We start from the raw sequence: 16,173 nt of genomic DNA, 5'->3' as shown, positions 1-16,173 counted from the left end.
TAGAAAGGTAAAATTCATAATGTTGTGTTTGTTTTCTTGGCAGAAATAGGTTATTCTGAGAAGGAAGCTCTAAATATATTGACATATAAAAATATCTCTATTTATGCATCCCTCAGTCTCCTCAACTTCCTTATGCAGCCATGCACTATTGCTGACTTCCAATGAAAATGTAGGTATAATCCCAAAAGTGATCCTGCTCCATAAGGAAGACATAAAGCAGTGAAACTATGGGAAATAACTTGAGGTATCTATCTCAAAAGCACATGCCAGTCAGCATTTGCTATGAATACCTGAGTAAAATTTTTGGTTGTTTGAGACTTGCTGTTTTTATGGATTGTCCAATCTTTTCTGCAAAGAAGATATGCGTGCTGACAAATATGTGTGCCCTGATTAAAATGTCCAGTAGGGAATTTTCAAAAAGTGAATTTTCAGCATGTGCTATACAATAATATAAGAGCAATAATAGCATTTAAATAGCGCTCTATACATGTCGTTTTGGCTGGTGGCAGTTGGCAGGAATTCTGCCATTGACCTCCACAGAATCTGAGCTTAGCTTTGCTATAAATACTCCATGAATTTTATAAGCTTCAGAATAACTTGTGGTAGCATTAAGCTGCAGGAAATGAAACACAAACGCTTACAATTCATACTGAAACTTAGAACAGCAAGTTAGATGCTGAATCAAAGTTATCATTGTTGTTGTATTAGACTCTGCTCTCTTCAATTTATAAAGTGCAGACTCATTTATTCTGTATCTTAGCACACTGACTTCGTAATGAATAGAGTATGAAGTAATAGATGGCTATTCAATGTATCACATTTGAACAAAATGCCAGGAAGCAGATTCTGTTCAGAATCTTCTAATTAATGTGTGACTCACATATTCAACATTATTTTACACACATATTTGTTCTTTAAACCATGTATGTTCTGCAGCTTCATGAAAAAAACCCCAAACCTGTTTTCTACAAACCATGGCTTCTTAACATTGACAACAATGTCCAGAGAACCCATGGAGCCTGCAACATGTACTACGTGTAGAACGAGTGTCTCAGTTTTTCTGTAGCCTAAAGAATTGGCTGAGAACACTTCAGTGCTTACTAAGGAATTACAGAACTTACATATTCATCGATAGGGTCTCCCACAGTGGGTGAATAAATGATTCTGTACTGCTGGACTGGCCCATCAGCATGGTCCCATTGTACAGAAAGGCTGTTTGTAGTCTCATCAAATACTCTCACATTCCTTGGACCACTGCGAGGCACTAAAGAATGAAAATACAGAAGGTTGTATGGGGCATGATACCTCTAGTTCAGTGTCACCCTCATCAATTCAAATGTTGCCCTGAAGCCAAAGTCAAGGGCCCTTCCTGAAGCCCTGAATAAATAAATATACATGGGGAGATTAAATCAATGATAATATGACAGTGCCTGAAGGTCTTAAATAGAAAGAGAGCCCAGCTGGAGGAACTGGAGCAAAATGGAAGGGAGAGAACACCCAGATGTGCAAAGTGAGCATCTACATACATTCTGCTTCTCAAACTCCTGCGGACAAGTATAACTATAGCCTGTCACATCTTCAAATTTTAGATGAATATGGGGATTTCACAGGGATAACATAGAAGAAGCAAAATTATTGCTGTCAACAGGTTCTGTACATGTTATTTCTAGTATGAATTTTAAAGAAGCTAAGCATAAGCCAACCAAGATCCTATGAGCAAAGTTATAACAAGGATATTTTGGTGTTTAGGTGTCTGCAGCAAAAAAACAAACATCTGAGGAGGCCAACACATACAATTACCATGTTAGACAGAACATGAAGCACTTTTTTTCCTGTTGACAACTAATCCTACCCATCTTAATATGCTATTTTTTCTTTACAAAAGACAAATTGTTATTTGCCTGTAATTTGATTTTGAGAACAGACTTTAAAGTCTAACACATTCAAATTAAGCTTATTTCCCAATTGAAAATTACATTGCTAATTATTCAAGTACCACAACTGACAGACAGCATAGCAAAAGTCTCCTGCCACAGAGGCCTGCAATTGCTGCAACCATAACACAGATGCATTAATTCAGGGTTGCACTAAATGGCTCACATTATTTGTAATCGTAACCAATTTTATAAGTTCTTCTCACACCAATTTTGACATATATTTCACAACACAAGTACTGATTGCCTCTTACATGTTCTTCCCTGTGCTTGGCTTGGATTTCCCTCTCCATCTGCATACAGAGCTATAACATTTATTGAGTAAGCAGTGTCAGGAGTCAAGCGCTCCAGAATCACATCACGAGTGTTGGCTGGTACCACAATCTAAAACAGGAACAAAAAGGATCTATATAAATAATGTTTCAGCTTATACTATTTCTTTTCAGAAAACAATTTGAATAAAATATAGAAAAATTTGGAACATGACCATGCTGCACACTGTCCAAGAAAAACACACAAGTTTAAAAAAAAAAGCAATATTGATGAAAATTCGATAACAGGTGAAAAAAAAAACCAACCAAGGAGCTCTCAGTCTGCAAATAGAATTGTTATTTTTTACATTTTACATTAAAATAGTTCAGAAAAAAAAGGAGAAACATTTATGAACAAAAACTAAAAAAGTAAATTCAGTCACAGTTTATTGACATATAAAGGACATAAAAAGTCCTTAGAATTCCTTACATAAAAACATGTACATCTACGTGTACAATATGGGTGTACATTTTGCATAAGTACATTCATGGTCAAAGTTTAAAACTGCACTTATTTCTACACAAACCCAAGAACTCTTACTTCATACCCGTAGGCCACTTTTTTACCCATATCCAGACTTCACTGCTCACCAACCCCCACTAAACAGTAATGATTTGGGGTAAGCAGGTGGTTTAGTGGTAAAATCACATAAACCTGGCATCTGGTTTCATAATTACATAATTCCTAATAAATATTTGTTGTCTCCTACTCTCTTAAAAAAAAAAAAAGGTTTAATTTAATTCATCTTTACCTGCAGTATGATATCCTCAATAGAGAGTTTTAAATAGGAGAGTCTTATTTCTTATTTCTTTCATTTCACCAAATTAAGCCTTTTTAACAATGGACTAGACTCCTATAAACACTGGGCTTTCAGTAGAGACTCTCCTGGGCAGACAGTTGGCCTGAGTTTACTATTATTTTTTACACTCATTGAAGGAAGCAATATTCTCTACACACATTTGACTAATAGTATAAAAGCTAAATTACTTACAGATTCTGATGGCCTTGGGCCAGTCAGTGGAGCATAATTAATTCTATATTGCTGTACTGGACCTGGAGCAGGTTCCCATCGGACATTCATGCTGTTTGGTGTGGGATTGTAAATGTGAATGTTTCTTGGTGTTCCTCTCTCCACTAGATCAAGGATAATTTAAATTAAGTTTTACAAAGTTGCTTGTGTAAGTTATATTTCTACTTGAATTTACAACAGTGCTCAAAAGAAGTTGAAAAGCACCTCAGCCCAAGATAAACACATTACTTTTGTTAGCCCAAAATTTGCAACGCTAAGAATCTCCATGTTTAGTCATTCCAAACTTCCGTACCAGGCAGCAAAGTATGTGCTTGTACTGCAAATTGAAAGTATGATCATAACACTTTGTTATCCTACTGTTGATCAGACATGTATGAAAAATAGTCACAAACTACACATTTTAATGTGTAATGTGTAATGTCAAGTTGACATTAGCAGCTCAAACTTCCTGGAAAATTTTAAGTACATGGTGTGGACGTTAGCATGGATCAACACCAATATTTGCTGTTTGTTCACTGGTAGTGCTACTAGCACTACAATTAAAATTTTACTATTCTGTGAAGTAAACAGTAAATGTGCTGCACAACTTTTCAGCTGAGCTTGCTTGAGATAAGTGGACTGAAAGTCTCCACAAGAAAGGAAGGAAAACAAAAAAGGAAAGGAAGGGAAGAAAAGGAAACAGAATAAATTACAGAGCTGCAACAATAACCAAGTGGGTAAACAGAGTTTTTGGCACTTAGGTTTTAGCTTTAGGGAAAATAAACTTCCACTTCTGATGTAAAATCAATTTCTAATGATCTGAGGCCATAATAAAAAAATCCTAGTATTTTCTTGGAAAGGACTATTTTACTTACAAGTGCGTCCAGTGTCAGAGGTACGTCCACCATCCCCCTCTGGGAAAACTGGAACCACAGTTACAGTGTAAGGTGTGTTGGGTTCAAGAGTCCTCAGGATGACATAGTTTGTATTTCCTGGTACTGTGGTCTACAAATTTAAAAAGAAAGGAAGGGTCAAGAAACTTACAAAAACACGCCAAAAAAAAAAAAAATTTAAGCTGTTTTATTTCTCACTTACTCCCCTACCATATCTCATTTCCAGACTGGATGTGATAAAAACTTTACAAAAGGTGAAGTTTAAAATAACATGGTTCATGGTATCTTCTGGAATTGCCTTTCAAGAATGTTCTGTCTCAGACTCAATACAAATTATTTCTATGCTTTCCTACATAATCCCTTATAGCTCTTTCCACTTTTGGGTCCAGATCCTGCTGTACTAATGAAAGTAGCAGAATCTGCAGTGATCTCTTTAATGATCACTATTTAGCAGCTCAGAGGCATTAAAATATCACTAAATCAAAAAAACAAAAAAACAAGCAAACAAGTAATGAGCAGCTCATGTTAGGAAATAAAACTCCACAGCATTTAAGAATATTTGGCACCAGTAGGACTTTAGTTGCTATTGAAACAATGGCATTCATGTACGACTCATTTCATGGGCACATTAAATTGCAGTCATGTAGAAAAAGAATCACAACTGGGAAACAATATTCCTTAGTCTTCAGCAAGGATTTCCTATTTTCAGGATTCTTTTAGCTCTTTGGTAATTAAATAATTTCAGGACATTAGAATGTGCATTTTTCTGCTTCCACAAATACCATTTGTGAAACGGTCACATTTCGCTACAGTCACATGACACTACAGTCACATAACTTCTTAGCAGTAAAAATGGGTAGAAATTAGGTCTGCTAACTTTATAACCTTTTGTACACTCTGAAGTCAGTTTTACACTCACACATAGTGCCCTAGGAATAAACAAAAAATTGTGTGTGGTATTAAATCCCATGCTAAGAACTAATCACTGATAGTCTACTATATGAAATCAAACATCTGTAATACATAAAGGAGGAACTTTCATGGCAGTGCTGTGCATTTTCTTCAGGGTGGCTATGAACAGAAAAAAAGCCAGTGCATAGGCAAACAAGATCTACTTCTCTCAGCAGCATTTCTCTCACTAGCACCATGAGCTGTAATTTATCTGAGACGGTTAGTGAGATCCACATGAAGAATTTACCATTTCCTCTGCACCTCCAGCTGTAGGTCCATAAAACACTTTGTACTGGCGAGGACTTCCTTCTGCATGATCCCATCGAACATTCAAAGTACTGGTGGTTGGATCATAAACTAGCAAGTTCTTCACAGTGGTGAGAGGTTCTGAAACAGATCAATGACCTGTCAGAAATGTGGAATGCTATTCTCTCATTTTTGCTGTCAGACCATGCCTCTGTAATGTATCCTTAGGAAATGTTAAAAATAGGTTTAGTAGCTCATGTTAAACCTTATTTGTCTTCATTAATCAGAACATCCAGCCCCATCCAACAGCATAAGCAATGCTAGTTAGAAAAATTTATTCATGGATACCATTTTGGAATTATGCAATGAGAACATTAGGATTTTTTTCTTCAATCCTTACCAAACACATTGCTTAGTCTGACTTTCCATTGCAAGCTCATAATTAAAGTAAATGCAACTGAATTAATAAATTTATGGTTAGATAATTAATTAATTAAATGTAAAGAAATTACTTTTATACCTGGAGTGTGTCTGATAGCAAATCACTCCGTGATTTCTATAGCAGGATCAAAAGAATGCATCAACATAAAATGGTAGAGTCCTAAAGTGCACACTCTAAAGGTCAGCCTCTCAACTGAAGGTGCTTAAAAGCACACATGTATGAGAGTAACATGCCTTCGGATGCTTTAAGGCATTTACTACATTATGGCATAAAACAATTAAGCAAATTAAAATGAGGAAGAAGTTCCATAGTAACATTAGAGTTTCTCTCAGCTGTAAAAACTGTAAAAATCCAGTCAAAGGCTGGTGGTCAAAGTGGTCCAGGATTTCTCTACAGCCAGTAGACTGACAGGTGTTCTTACTTTAGAGACTTGAAAGACACCAAAGGACAAATGACAAATACAGATGAGATGTATTTCACCTTAAGAAATTTTTCTCAGCTCTTCTGAAAAGCAATACATCAATATTGCTTTGTACCTAATAAGAAGACCTGAAGAAATTACTTACTGGTTCTGCCTCGTCCTGTCATTCGTCCCCCCTCACCGTCTGCATACATTGATGACACAGTAATAGCATATGGTGTGTCAGGCTGCAGCTTCTGTATCACCACACTGTTCTGTCGTCCTCCAACAGTAGTCTGCAGCAAAACAAAAGGAAAATATTAAAATCCCTTTTATACTGTCTCTTTTGTGCTCACTGGTATAGTAAAGAACGCAAGCATTTGATGCAGAGTAGAAAACACTCTGATGTATCAAATGCTGCAATGCTCTTGTGAGTGACAGTGACAGCAGACATTGAACAGTAGTAATATTTAGTACATACTGGTTTTAGCAAGTTTAGACACAAAGCCACTATTCTTTAAAATCTCCAACCTTGCATACAACCACAATTATACATCAACTGCCAGTTCTGTACCAGCACAAATTATATTGTAACTGTGTATACCCTATCATTCTTTGTACTTTTAAGACTATCTGCACATTTTCAAAGCCTATTCAGCTAGTGTGTTCAGCATAACAGTTAAAATCAACTGTTGATGAAGAACTGATAACGAGCAAGCATTTACACATCTTCACATTTCATAGCAGTAGATTATTTTAATTTACAAGCAGACTATTTTAACTTACAATCAAAGGGGTTTTTTGTACTCAAGTGGACAAAGCTCCTTTCAAAGCACAAATGCTTTTATCATCCCATCATGGCTACCTCTACATTTTCATATCTGGTTGCCTTTCAAAGCCTAACCCTAAATGATCATGTTGGTCTCTGCAGTTTTCTGTGTGCAGTTTTTGCAGACCTATCTTCAAATCACCTGTGATTCTTCTTGATGCTGAGACCATTAAATGTCAGACATAAAAGCCCTCCAGAAATTCTATTTTAAGTACCCTGGTGGGGACTGTTCTGCTGCCTACCCAACACCTACAGTTTAATAAAATATCAGAGTAACAAAAGAAGACAAGGAATTATGATCATAGGACAGCAAGTCATTAGAAGACAGACATTAAATGCCATGAACAGAGTATGAGAGTTCTTGTGCTCTCCTTAGAGGTGTTTTCTCCAATTGTCACTGCCTGATTCTATCCAGCCGTAAGCAATTAAGTCTCTTAACTATATTGTTTGCACAGATTTCAAGAGAATGATCATAATTCTCTTTTTACTCCACTAACAGCATTTAATTACAGATATTAATTGAACTTATTGCTGCTCCTTATTCCTCTAGTGATTTCTCACTAAAATTTTGTTCAACTACTTATACACATTTCAATTACGTCAACCCAAATGCATGTTGTTCAGAAGAGAGTTAAAATGTGTGTGTAAATATCCAACTGATTCTAAAGTAAATATTCCTAGATATACTTCTGAACATGTGTGATCTCCGATTACAGGAGCAAGCTAAATGAATGTGGCTCTCATCTGAGACTATTTCTGTGACTCATTTGACAGTAACCGCAACAGCCTCCCACTACAGAATAGGGCATTTTTAAGTAGCACACACTTCTGATAAACAGCCTGACGGAATTACCATTCCCAGGCTGTGCTGTGTAGGCTGCCAGTAGTCAAAACAGTTCTTGCTGACAACACAGGGAAGCTGGCTGATCACAGAGTACTGTCTCTCCATAGCATTACAGGTTCTCATCATATTAAGAGTCTAAAATACCTTAAATACTTCATTAGCACATTTTTTACATGGATTTTTTTTTTTGAAACTGCTACCTCTGGGTGGTTATTCTGACCCTAGAGTGGCAAAAGACAGTCTCAGCTGTTCACAGCATGTTTCATGGCAAAGTCCTCTGATAGTACGTGAACCACACTATGAAACCAATGGAAAACTCTGGACTATGAAAGTAGTCATGGTAGTTCATATTGTTGTGACACTTACATCTGTGACTTTTAGCCTTACATGCTGATTGACTTATTCCTCAACACACTTTAATTTTCTCTATAGATAAACAGTTGGAGTTTATGATCTCACAGATCTTTTCCAACCTAAATGAGTCTATGATTATGTGATTTTTGAGAAAACAGGATGCATCCAAAGTTATTGCTGCTCAATTAAGAGTATTCTAACTTGGATTTGAAAGGGGAGAAAAAAAAGGTGGGAGTATATACTTATTCACTATAAATACAAATCTTCATGCAAAAGGTGATTAATATCTAGAGTGTTGTGCTTTGAAAAGAAATTATTCTAATGGATTACTTTGCAGAAGGTTCATTTAAGGTTGAATAACTTTAGCACTTCAAAATTAGTTACCAACTGTTCAGGGCCATCCCCACTGATAGGCTGGTAAATGATCCTGTATCTCTGCACTCGACCACTGGCAGGATCCCATTTCACAGTCAAACTGTGGGAAGTTGCATTGTACACCTGAAGGTTTCGTGGGCCACTCTTTGGGGCTGAGAAGCATAATAAAGAAAAGAATAAATATGAAGTTCACCAAAGAGCAGGGACAAACACTTCATTCACAGTTTTAGGGCTGCATGAATGCCTGATCAAGAGTAGAATGTATTAAGTACAGGGGAACATAAACTGTAATGTTTGTAAAATAATAAACATGTGGTAATCTAGTGTTTAGTATTCTCCCAAATACACAATAATATTTATTAAATGATCTCAGTTTTTTAATGTCAACATTCGTCACAGTTTAGAAAAAGAGAGCTATGAGTTTCCTTCAATAAAATGGTACCTGGAAATTCAGATTCTTACCTTGTGTAGTGATAGGTACCAAGGGTACTAGGAAAAAAGTAGAAAGATTTTTCAGAATTCTTGTATGTATATGCCTTCTGTTTTAATAACTATGAACAACAACATGCAGAATCCCTTTATTTACTTACATGTTCGTTCACTGCCAATGAGCTCATCACTTTCTGATTCATCAGGATAGATGGCAGTAACTGAGACATCATATAATGTATCTGGATTCAAATTTTCAAAGACCAAACTATTCTCATCCCCATTTAAGATAGTCTTGTGAAGAAATTAAAGAAAAAGGAAAAAAATAAATAAACAAAACCAAAACATACAAATGAAACAGGCAAACAGTGGGATAGAACTGAGTAACTTTTCACTCAGTAACATCACTGCAAGTGGCTGTAAGTTATATGTCCTACACCTTCTCACTGGATTTCTATGGAGCACAACAAGAGGGTTTGCAAGTTGTAGACCATTTATCAATTACATTTCTGAGTTTAATAATACACCCTCTGAGAGACTGCCCTCAAAAGCATACGGTGGCTGTCTATTCTTACCTCCTGTTTTTCTCTTCCATAGGGTCCCCATGTTATTCTATATAGAGAGACATCTGGAGCTCCATGATCCCAAGTACCTCTGAAACTATTTGTGGTTATATCTGTGATTCTGAGGTTAACTGGTGCTGGCACAGGCTCTATTATGAGAAAAGGAAAAATATTCCACAAAATGTAACTACAAAATAAATACAGTTAAACAAAGGAATTACTCAGAAAAATAATTTAGAAGATTGTGTAGAAGGCTAATCTCTCAGTTACCATGCTTCTAATGACTACAATCAAGCCCTGTAGTATAACCCAGTCCACTTACAGGAGGCAAATCATCCTTCATAAGGTCACATCATTAGGTCATCGCCTGATAAAACAGACATAGCTCTACTGACCTCAGCAGAGGTCACAACTCACATGCCTACTCAAAGCAGCTAAAGCTCTGGCTTTTACATTTTGGAGTGAACATGAACTCCCATAGACACAGGTCAAGTTCCTGCATGAGTTTCTCACAAATCTTAAAATTCTTTGTATAAGCCAAATAAGTCACCACTTGTTTAGAAAGAATTCACAGTGGTTAACTGTAGGTTAAGGAAGCAAAATATTATAGCCACTAGGAAAAAAATACGTAAATAGGTAGAACCAGAGAATTAAAATAAAAATAATTTCTTTGGCAGAGCTTTCCTCTTCTTTCCTTACACACATATTCACACAACACCACAGGTATAGAACAAAGACTAGCACAAGAGCAAGCAGAAAATCTCACAAACATTTTTAAATACTTCAGACTACCAAATTAAAAATTCAGCAGAATAAATAAGAAAGATTATTCATGATTTTTTTTCTTTTTTTTCACACAAGATGGAGGGGCAGTGAAAAGGTAACATTACTCTTTTATATTGTACGTTTTCTGGTTAACTGCCTTCTTAAATCCTAACCCTTGATCAGGATGAGAACTTCCTTGATACCTGCTTTCTCCTTTCAGTCTGTCACATCTCCTGTATGGAGATCAGCTCTTACAGCTTGTGCAACTCCATTTCCTTGCCTCTATTTGTCGAGGTTACTCAAATGCTGCCTTTATGATTCTCTAAAAGTAAAGGCTGCTTTAGCATTCCATTATGCAAAACCTCTCTTGGATCAGAGGCAGGATCATATCTCTCTAATCCTCTATTATATGGCTCAACTTCTTATTCACTTTCCTAGATTCCTACATAGACTTCATAAACCTTTCCTCTGTCCTCATATTTTCTTACCAATTCTACACCTGTTGCAGTGACCCAGCCCACTGCGGGGCTGGGGCAGCGTGATGCCAATCAATCCTAGCCCATCCCCTGGATCGAGTTTCCCAAAGAGGCAGACTCAGAGGGTGGGTCGAGGGGCGGCTCAGAAGCCTAAGCCTCACCCCCCTGGGCGGAGCCCGGGTCCAAGCCGCCTCCCCCGGTTCGGGAAAATTCCCGGTTCAGGAAAATTCCCGGTTCCTCGGTTGTTCGCTGGTTCTCTGTTATAACTCCCACCTCTCGGTTTCCCCCAGTGGTTCTTGTTGAATTGTATCCTCCCCCTGGCTTATAACTCATTGGTTGTTTCCCCTTTCACCGCGGTTTTCAAACTCTCTGTAAAACTGACGCCAAGCCTCTGGGGAGCATTCCCATTGCATTCCATCCCTTCCCAGCTGGTTCGGGTTGTGAGACTTCTAACAATAAACTTGTTAGGAGTCAGACCAGAACAGCCTCTCTCTTCCTTTGTCTCCGAGCTAACGTGAGCCTACACCATCGGCTCCTGCCGTGTTCCCCCTGCAAAGAAGCCAGCCAGCCAGCCCAGCCAGCAGCTCTTTTCCTGATGCCAAAGTCGCTTCAGCAACACACAGAAGTAACACAATTGGACTCCCTCTGATTGAGGGCACACCAGAGCTCATGCGATGAGCACAAGTACTGCATTATACACCTAAACTTCTTCAGTCTTTAAGTAGGAATAGTTTTGCTTGAGTTGCTCTTCACATCTCTGCAGACTGCTATGTCAGTGTTCACTGCAGTAAGACACAACTCTTCTAAGATTCCTGTGGTTTATTATATTGCAAATAATGCTACAAGTGCAAGTAAAGTATTTCTCGGATTAAATTAGAGCTCCACCTAAACTCTATAACATATTGCAACACACACCACTTAAATCAAGCATAAGGCAAAAACAACCACAAGAAAGATTATTAGGAAAACTTACGAGTGACAGCTTCTGCATTTGTTGGTAGGGATTCCCCTTCGTCATATACAGCAACAACTTTTACATTGTACAGTGTTTGGGAGGAAAGGTCAGAGAGAGTAATGCTGTTTTTGAGTCTGTCAAGTTCCACCTAAGAATAAAAATAGTGACTTAAAGGATTGTAAATTTCTCTATTTTCTTACTCTGCAGAAATTCCTGCACTGAAAAACAAAGAAGTATTCTGCACTAAGTTTTGCCATTTACCCTTAAATTTACACCTGAATATTGAGTGTTCTCTACTAATTCCCTTGCAAAACATTATTATATCAGATACACATAGTACTTGTGGGTTATTCACTGCTTTATTCCTTTGGAAGCAAAGATGCAGACTGAACCTTTAGAAAATTCTATTTCCTTTAAAAAAATCAAATTTAATTCTCCAAGAGCTGGTTTATGCCTAGTAGTGCAATTAAGGAAAGCTTGCACATAACTAAAAGACATCTCTAACAATGATCACACATGTTCTCTCAGAAGGCAAAGGGGCTAACATACCTTTATTCCACTATCCTGTCCTCTTAATTATAAGCTGTTCTTAGACCTTGGCAAGATGATACTTAAGCAGAGAGTAGAAACTACTATTTACCAAAGCATATTAAAATTCTCCAGTCAGTTTAAGGATTTTTCCTCTCAGGAGGAGGAGGAGGAAGAAATCTATCATTCAGTTTCCAAGAAATCAATACCCTTTCCTGACTGAAATCACCATGGACTGGTGTTCTTTACTCTCAGTGGTGGGTTATAATACTAGTTTTACTATTATTTTAGTAATCTAACTTTTCAAAGTAAAACTCTTTCTTTGTACTTTAAATATTTTACCTCCTTTACATCGGCATCATCAGCTATTTTGTATCTTAGGATGTATTTTCGAACTTTTCCTGGGGCAGGATCCCAAAGGACATTCATGGTGCTGTGAGTAACATCCTGAATTGTTAAACCTCTGGGTCCAGGCAAAGGTACTGTAAAAATAATGGCAGTAGTAAGTGCATGCTATTCATAGCAGAGGTATAGGTCTCTCACAGATGGAAGTGAATTCTCTTCATGTCTTTCAGTTAAAGTCTTTTCAGTGAAGGGAAGCAATCACTTTCTGAGAAGTTCGTTGTCCTGGGCATTAGATGACACAGTTCAGGAGCTTATTTTCCCAGCAATGAGCAAAATAGCTATAAACTATGCTAGTTTCACATTTGTAAATTATGACTACAATACTTCTAGAAGTATCAGGGCTTAAGACCATAACTTTTGGTGACAATAGCTACTTTTCATCTATGGGTAATGGTTTAAAATTTTTAAGGACATAGAAGTAGCCATGTTGTATGCATCTAGACCAGAAGCATGCCTCTGCCAATAGGAATTGTTTAGGGAAAGGTATAAAAAAGGAAGCCATTTTTAGATCTATTTTTTTTTATATGACATATTTCTTCAGTATTTTCTATACTTAAGAGGATGTCTGAATTCAGGAACAAGGTTTCTAAATTAATGCAAGCAAAATCGAGACCTTTTAAAAACACTGTGATCTCACGATTTCCTTCATTATTCAAATTAAAAATTACTTTGTTCCCCTTTTAGTAGCTGGACCCTTTTCATTGAAATTGCCTTTGAGATCTCTGGGAAGTGTATGAATGTTAGAAAAATACATAAAACATGGTTACGGTGGTCTTCTAAATGAAACAGATGATATGAAAACTGTTGCATGAAATATAATTAAAATTAAATGTTGCTGAAGCAATTACAAAGCAAAAATCAAGATGCCCATACATGTCACTTCCTGTGTGGTGAGTGGGTCACTCTTCATATCACCAAATAATACGTAAGCTGTTAAAGTGTACTCAGTGTTGGGGATGAGATCTACCAGCTGCACCTCATTCACTGACGGTCCCACACGCATCTGCACATGAAAAATAACACTCCATGTTTAAAAACTGAAGAAAGCAATGGCAGAAAAGCAAGCAATGATTTAACTTCAAGGGAATTTTGTTTGTGAGATTCACAGTATATTTACAATTTCCTGACTGATGTCATTGTATATAATATCCCACTAAGTTCACTGCACTTGAAGAAGTACATGCCAGTCTTTTGACTATTATGATAGTCTAACAGTTTTTCTTAATTTATTTTTGGTAGAGTACAGGTAGCAAAGACAAATTCTCTTACTTCTTTCTCTGTGGCTGGGACTGTGGCATTCACAGGTTCATATGTTAACAAATAACCGGTAGCTCCATTGAGAGGTTCCCATCTCACTCTCATGTAAGTTGATCCAATATCATAAACATTTAAGTTTCTAACTGAAGAGATTGGCACTGTCAAATAAAAAAAAATATATTAATTTATTTCTTTCAGCTTCTTCCTATTTAATATCACAGGTCATATCACTGAGAATATTGTACCTGGATATTAGGGCATATTATGGGTAGTAGAGAGGTGATCTGCAAACAGTGGTATTTAAATTCTTAGTTTATGAATGAGGTAATGGTCGTCATATTTTGAATGTGGCTACAGATTTTCTACATACACAGCTAAAACTCTTACAAGTCTGCACTGGAATGCTTTAGTCTTCTAAAAAGCAACATTAACTCACATGAAAATTCTAATATGAAACAATATGACTGGCTGGGGATCTGTACAAAGAGAGTTTTTGTCCTTTCTCTTTGTTTTCTGTATTTCTCAAATTATTAAATAAAGGAAAAGTTTCCATAAAACCATATAAAAAAATAACAGAGACTTGATAAAAATTATACACGTATTTTAAGGATTTTTGACAAGCCTAATACAAAAGAAGTAAAAAGAACAGCAACAATTCAATATTATTAAAGAGACAGAAGAGTGACCCTATGTTGCATTCAGCATAAATATACCTGAAATCAATTATGTAGACAGCTCATAGGAGAAATATAGCTAACTCATAAAAGTGGCATTATTGTCTTGAACTGGCTTTTGCTAATTAGAAATAATTCTGTCTGGTAGTAGCAGGAATTAATTACCTAGCATAAAAATGAAGGAGTAAGTATTTGTTTATGATTAGATTTCAGGAATTTATAAACTCTGTCTTGTAATTCATGTCTGTTGTTCTAGTTTTGTACAATCACATTTTTGGGCCTAGAAAGAAGCTGGGACAAATATTTTCTACCACATTGCAGTTTCACTTTGGGGAAGTTTTCCAAACAACAAGCTCTGAACAACCAGAGTAACACAATACGGTTTAGTAATTCAAATTAAATATTTTGCATCTGCTAAGAAGAAAACCCATAGTACTAAAAGTTCTACTGGACAGGTGCCAAATTGGCTGTTAACATATTATTCAAGATCCATTTGTAACTTACAAGTTGTTTCCCTGCCGATCAGAGGTTCACTGCTTTCATCTTCTACCACAGAAAACACATTAACTACATATTCTGTTTCAGGTTGCAGATCTTTCAGAACTGTTGTTCTTTCCATCCTACTTACATAAAACTACAAGAGAAGCAATGTTAATCACTTTAAGAGAAACATGTTTGTAATCTTATCTCTAAGAAAACTAGTCATTCCTAGTGAAACTGCAGAAATCAATGACAAGGAGATAAATAAAGTCTGGTCCTAATTTTGTATACATTTTGTCTGACAATATACCATTATTTTTGCAAAGCAAGCTGTAGGGAAATCTCAGACAGAGACTTGTTTCAAATTGAGCTGGATCTACTTAGCATACCTTACAGTGCATTCTGATTTCACACGTAGTTTACACTTCTATATTACTAAAGAACATAAAGAAAGGACTGAGGGGAAAAGGGCCACTTTGGGAAAAATTTCAAAATCCAGGATAATCTAGATGGTTACAGCACAAGGCATTAGCAACACTTTGCAGAACAGAAATGCCAGGAAGTAGTCAAATTATAAAATCAGTGTGCACTGGAATGACAGCTCAAACTTTAATCAAAGGCCAAATCTTGAACTCTCCATGAGTCAAACATGAGTTGAGATTTAAAAGCCACATTCAGAGATGGGAAATTCACAGCTAGGTACTCAGAGGCACCTAACTTCATTCTCCTAAATAGTGTTCTATCTGGTTAAAAAGCATAATGAGCAATTCAGATATCCTAGAACCAAGGGTTGCCAGTCACTGGCTCTCTGTGTAGAGAAGTAATAACCACAAGATAAGTTTGATCCTGTGCGATACACAGTTTGGAGTCATATAGTGTTAATCTAAGCACTTCTTAGAAACTGTATCCCCCACTGTCTTGTTTCTACTAAGAAGAAAATGCGTGAAAAGGACAGTGGGCCTACCCATGAGTATGGTCAGAAAATTTCTGGTACAGACATATTTCAACTAATATATGGCAGTGGAATATGAAAATAAAGGAATTACTAGAAA

General features: G+C 36.7%; 1 protein-coding gene across 5 annotated transcripts in view; it reads right to left on the bottom strand.

Moving 5' to 3' along the window:
* The window catches only part of COL12A1 (collagen type XII alpha 1 chain), a 100,583-nt gene that overhangs the window by 39,272 nt on the left and 45,138 nt on the right, over positions 1-16,173 (bottom strand). For 4 of the 5 annotated variants that reach the window (XM_069011314.1, XM_069011311.1, XM_069011310.1 and 1 more), the window contains 15 exons: positions 15,146-15,275; positions 13,980-14,125; positions 13,584-13,713; positions 12,648-12,787; positions 11,796-11,925; positions 9,594-9,730; positions 9,180-9,312; positions 9,052-9,078; positions 8,599-8,741; positions 6,354-6,483; positions 5,347-5,486; positions 4,131-4,260; positions 3,238-3,380; positions 2,189-2,318; positions 1,122-1,264 (listed from right to left, as the gene is read on the bottom strand). In XM_069011314.1, the coding sequence (XP_068867415.1) occupies positions 1,122-1,264; positions 2,189-2,318; positions 3,238-3,380; positions 4,131-4,260; positions 5,347-5,486; positions 6,354-6,483; positions 8,599-8,741; positions 9,052-9,078; positions 9,180-9,312; positions 9,594-9,730; positions 11,796-11,925; positions 12,648-12,787; positions 13,584-13,713; positions 13,980-14,125; positions 15,146-15,275 (1,932 nt within the window). The remainder of the gene's footprint in view (positions 1-1,121; positions 1,265-2,188; positions 2,319-3,237; positions 3,381-4,130; positions 4,261-5,346; positions 5,487-6,353; positions 6,484-8,598; positions 8,742-9,051; positions 9,079-9,179; positions 9,313-9,593; positions 9,731-11,795; positions 11,926-12,647; positions 12,788-13,583; positions 13,714-13,979; positions 14,126-15,145; positions 15,276-16,173) is intronic. The other variant, XM_069011313.1, reaches the window with a different exon arrangement.

This window comes from Aphelocoma coerulescens, chromosome 3, assembly GCF_041296385.1.
Source record: "Aphelocoma coerulescens isolate FSJ_1873_10779 chromosome 3, UR_Acoe_1.0, whole genome shotgun sequence".
NCBI classification, from domain to species: Eukaryota; Metazoa; Chordata; class Aves; order Passeriformes; family Corvidae; genus Aphelocoma; species Aphelocoma coerulescens.
This window is presented reverse-complemented; position numbering and strand designations above follow the sequence as displayed.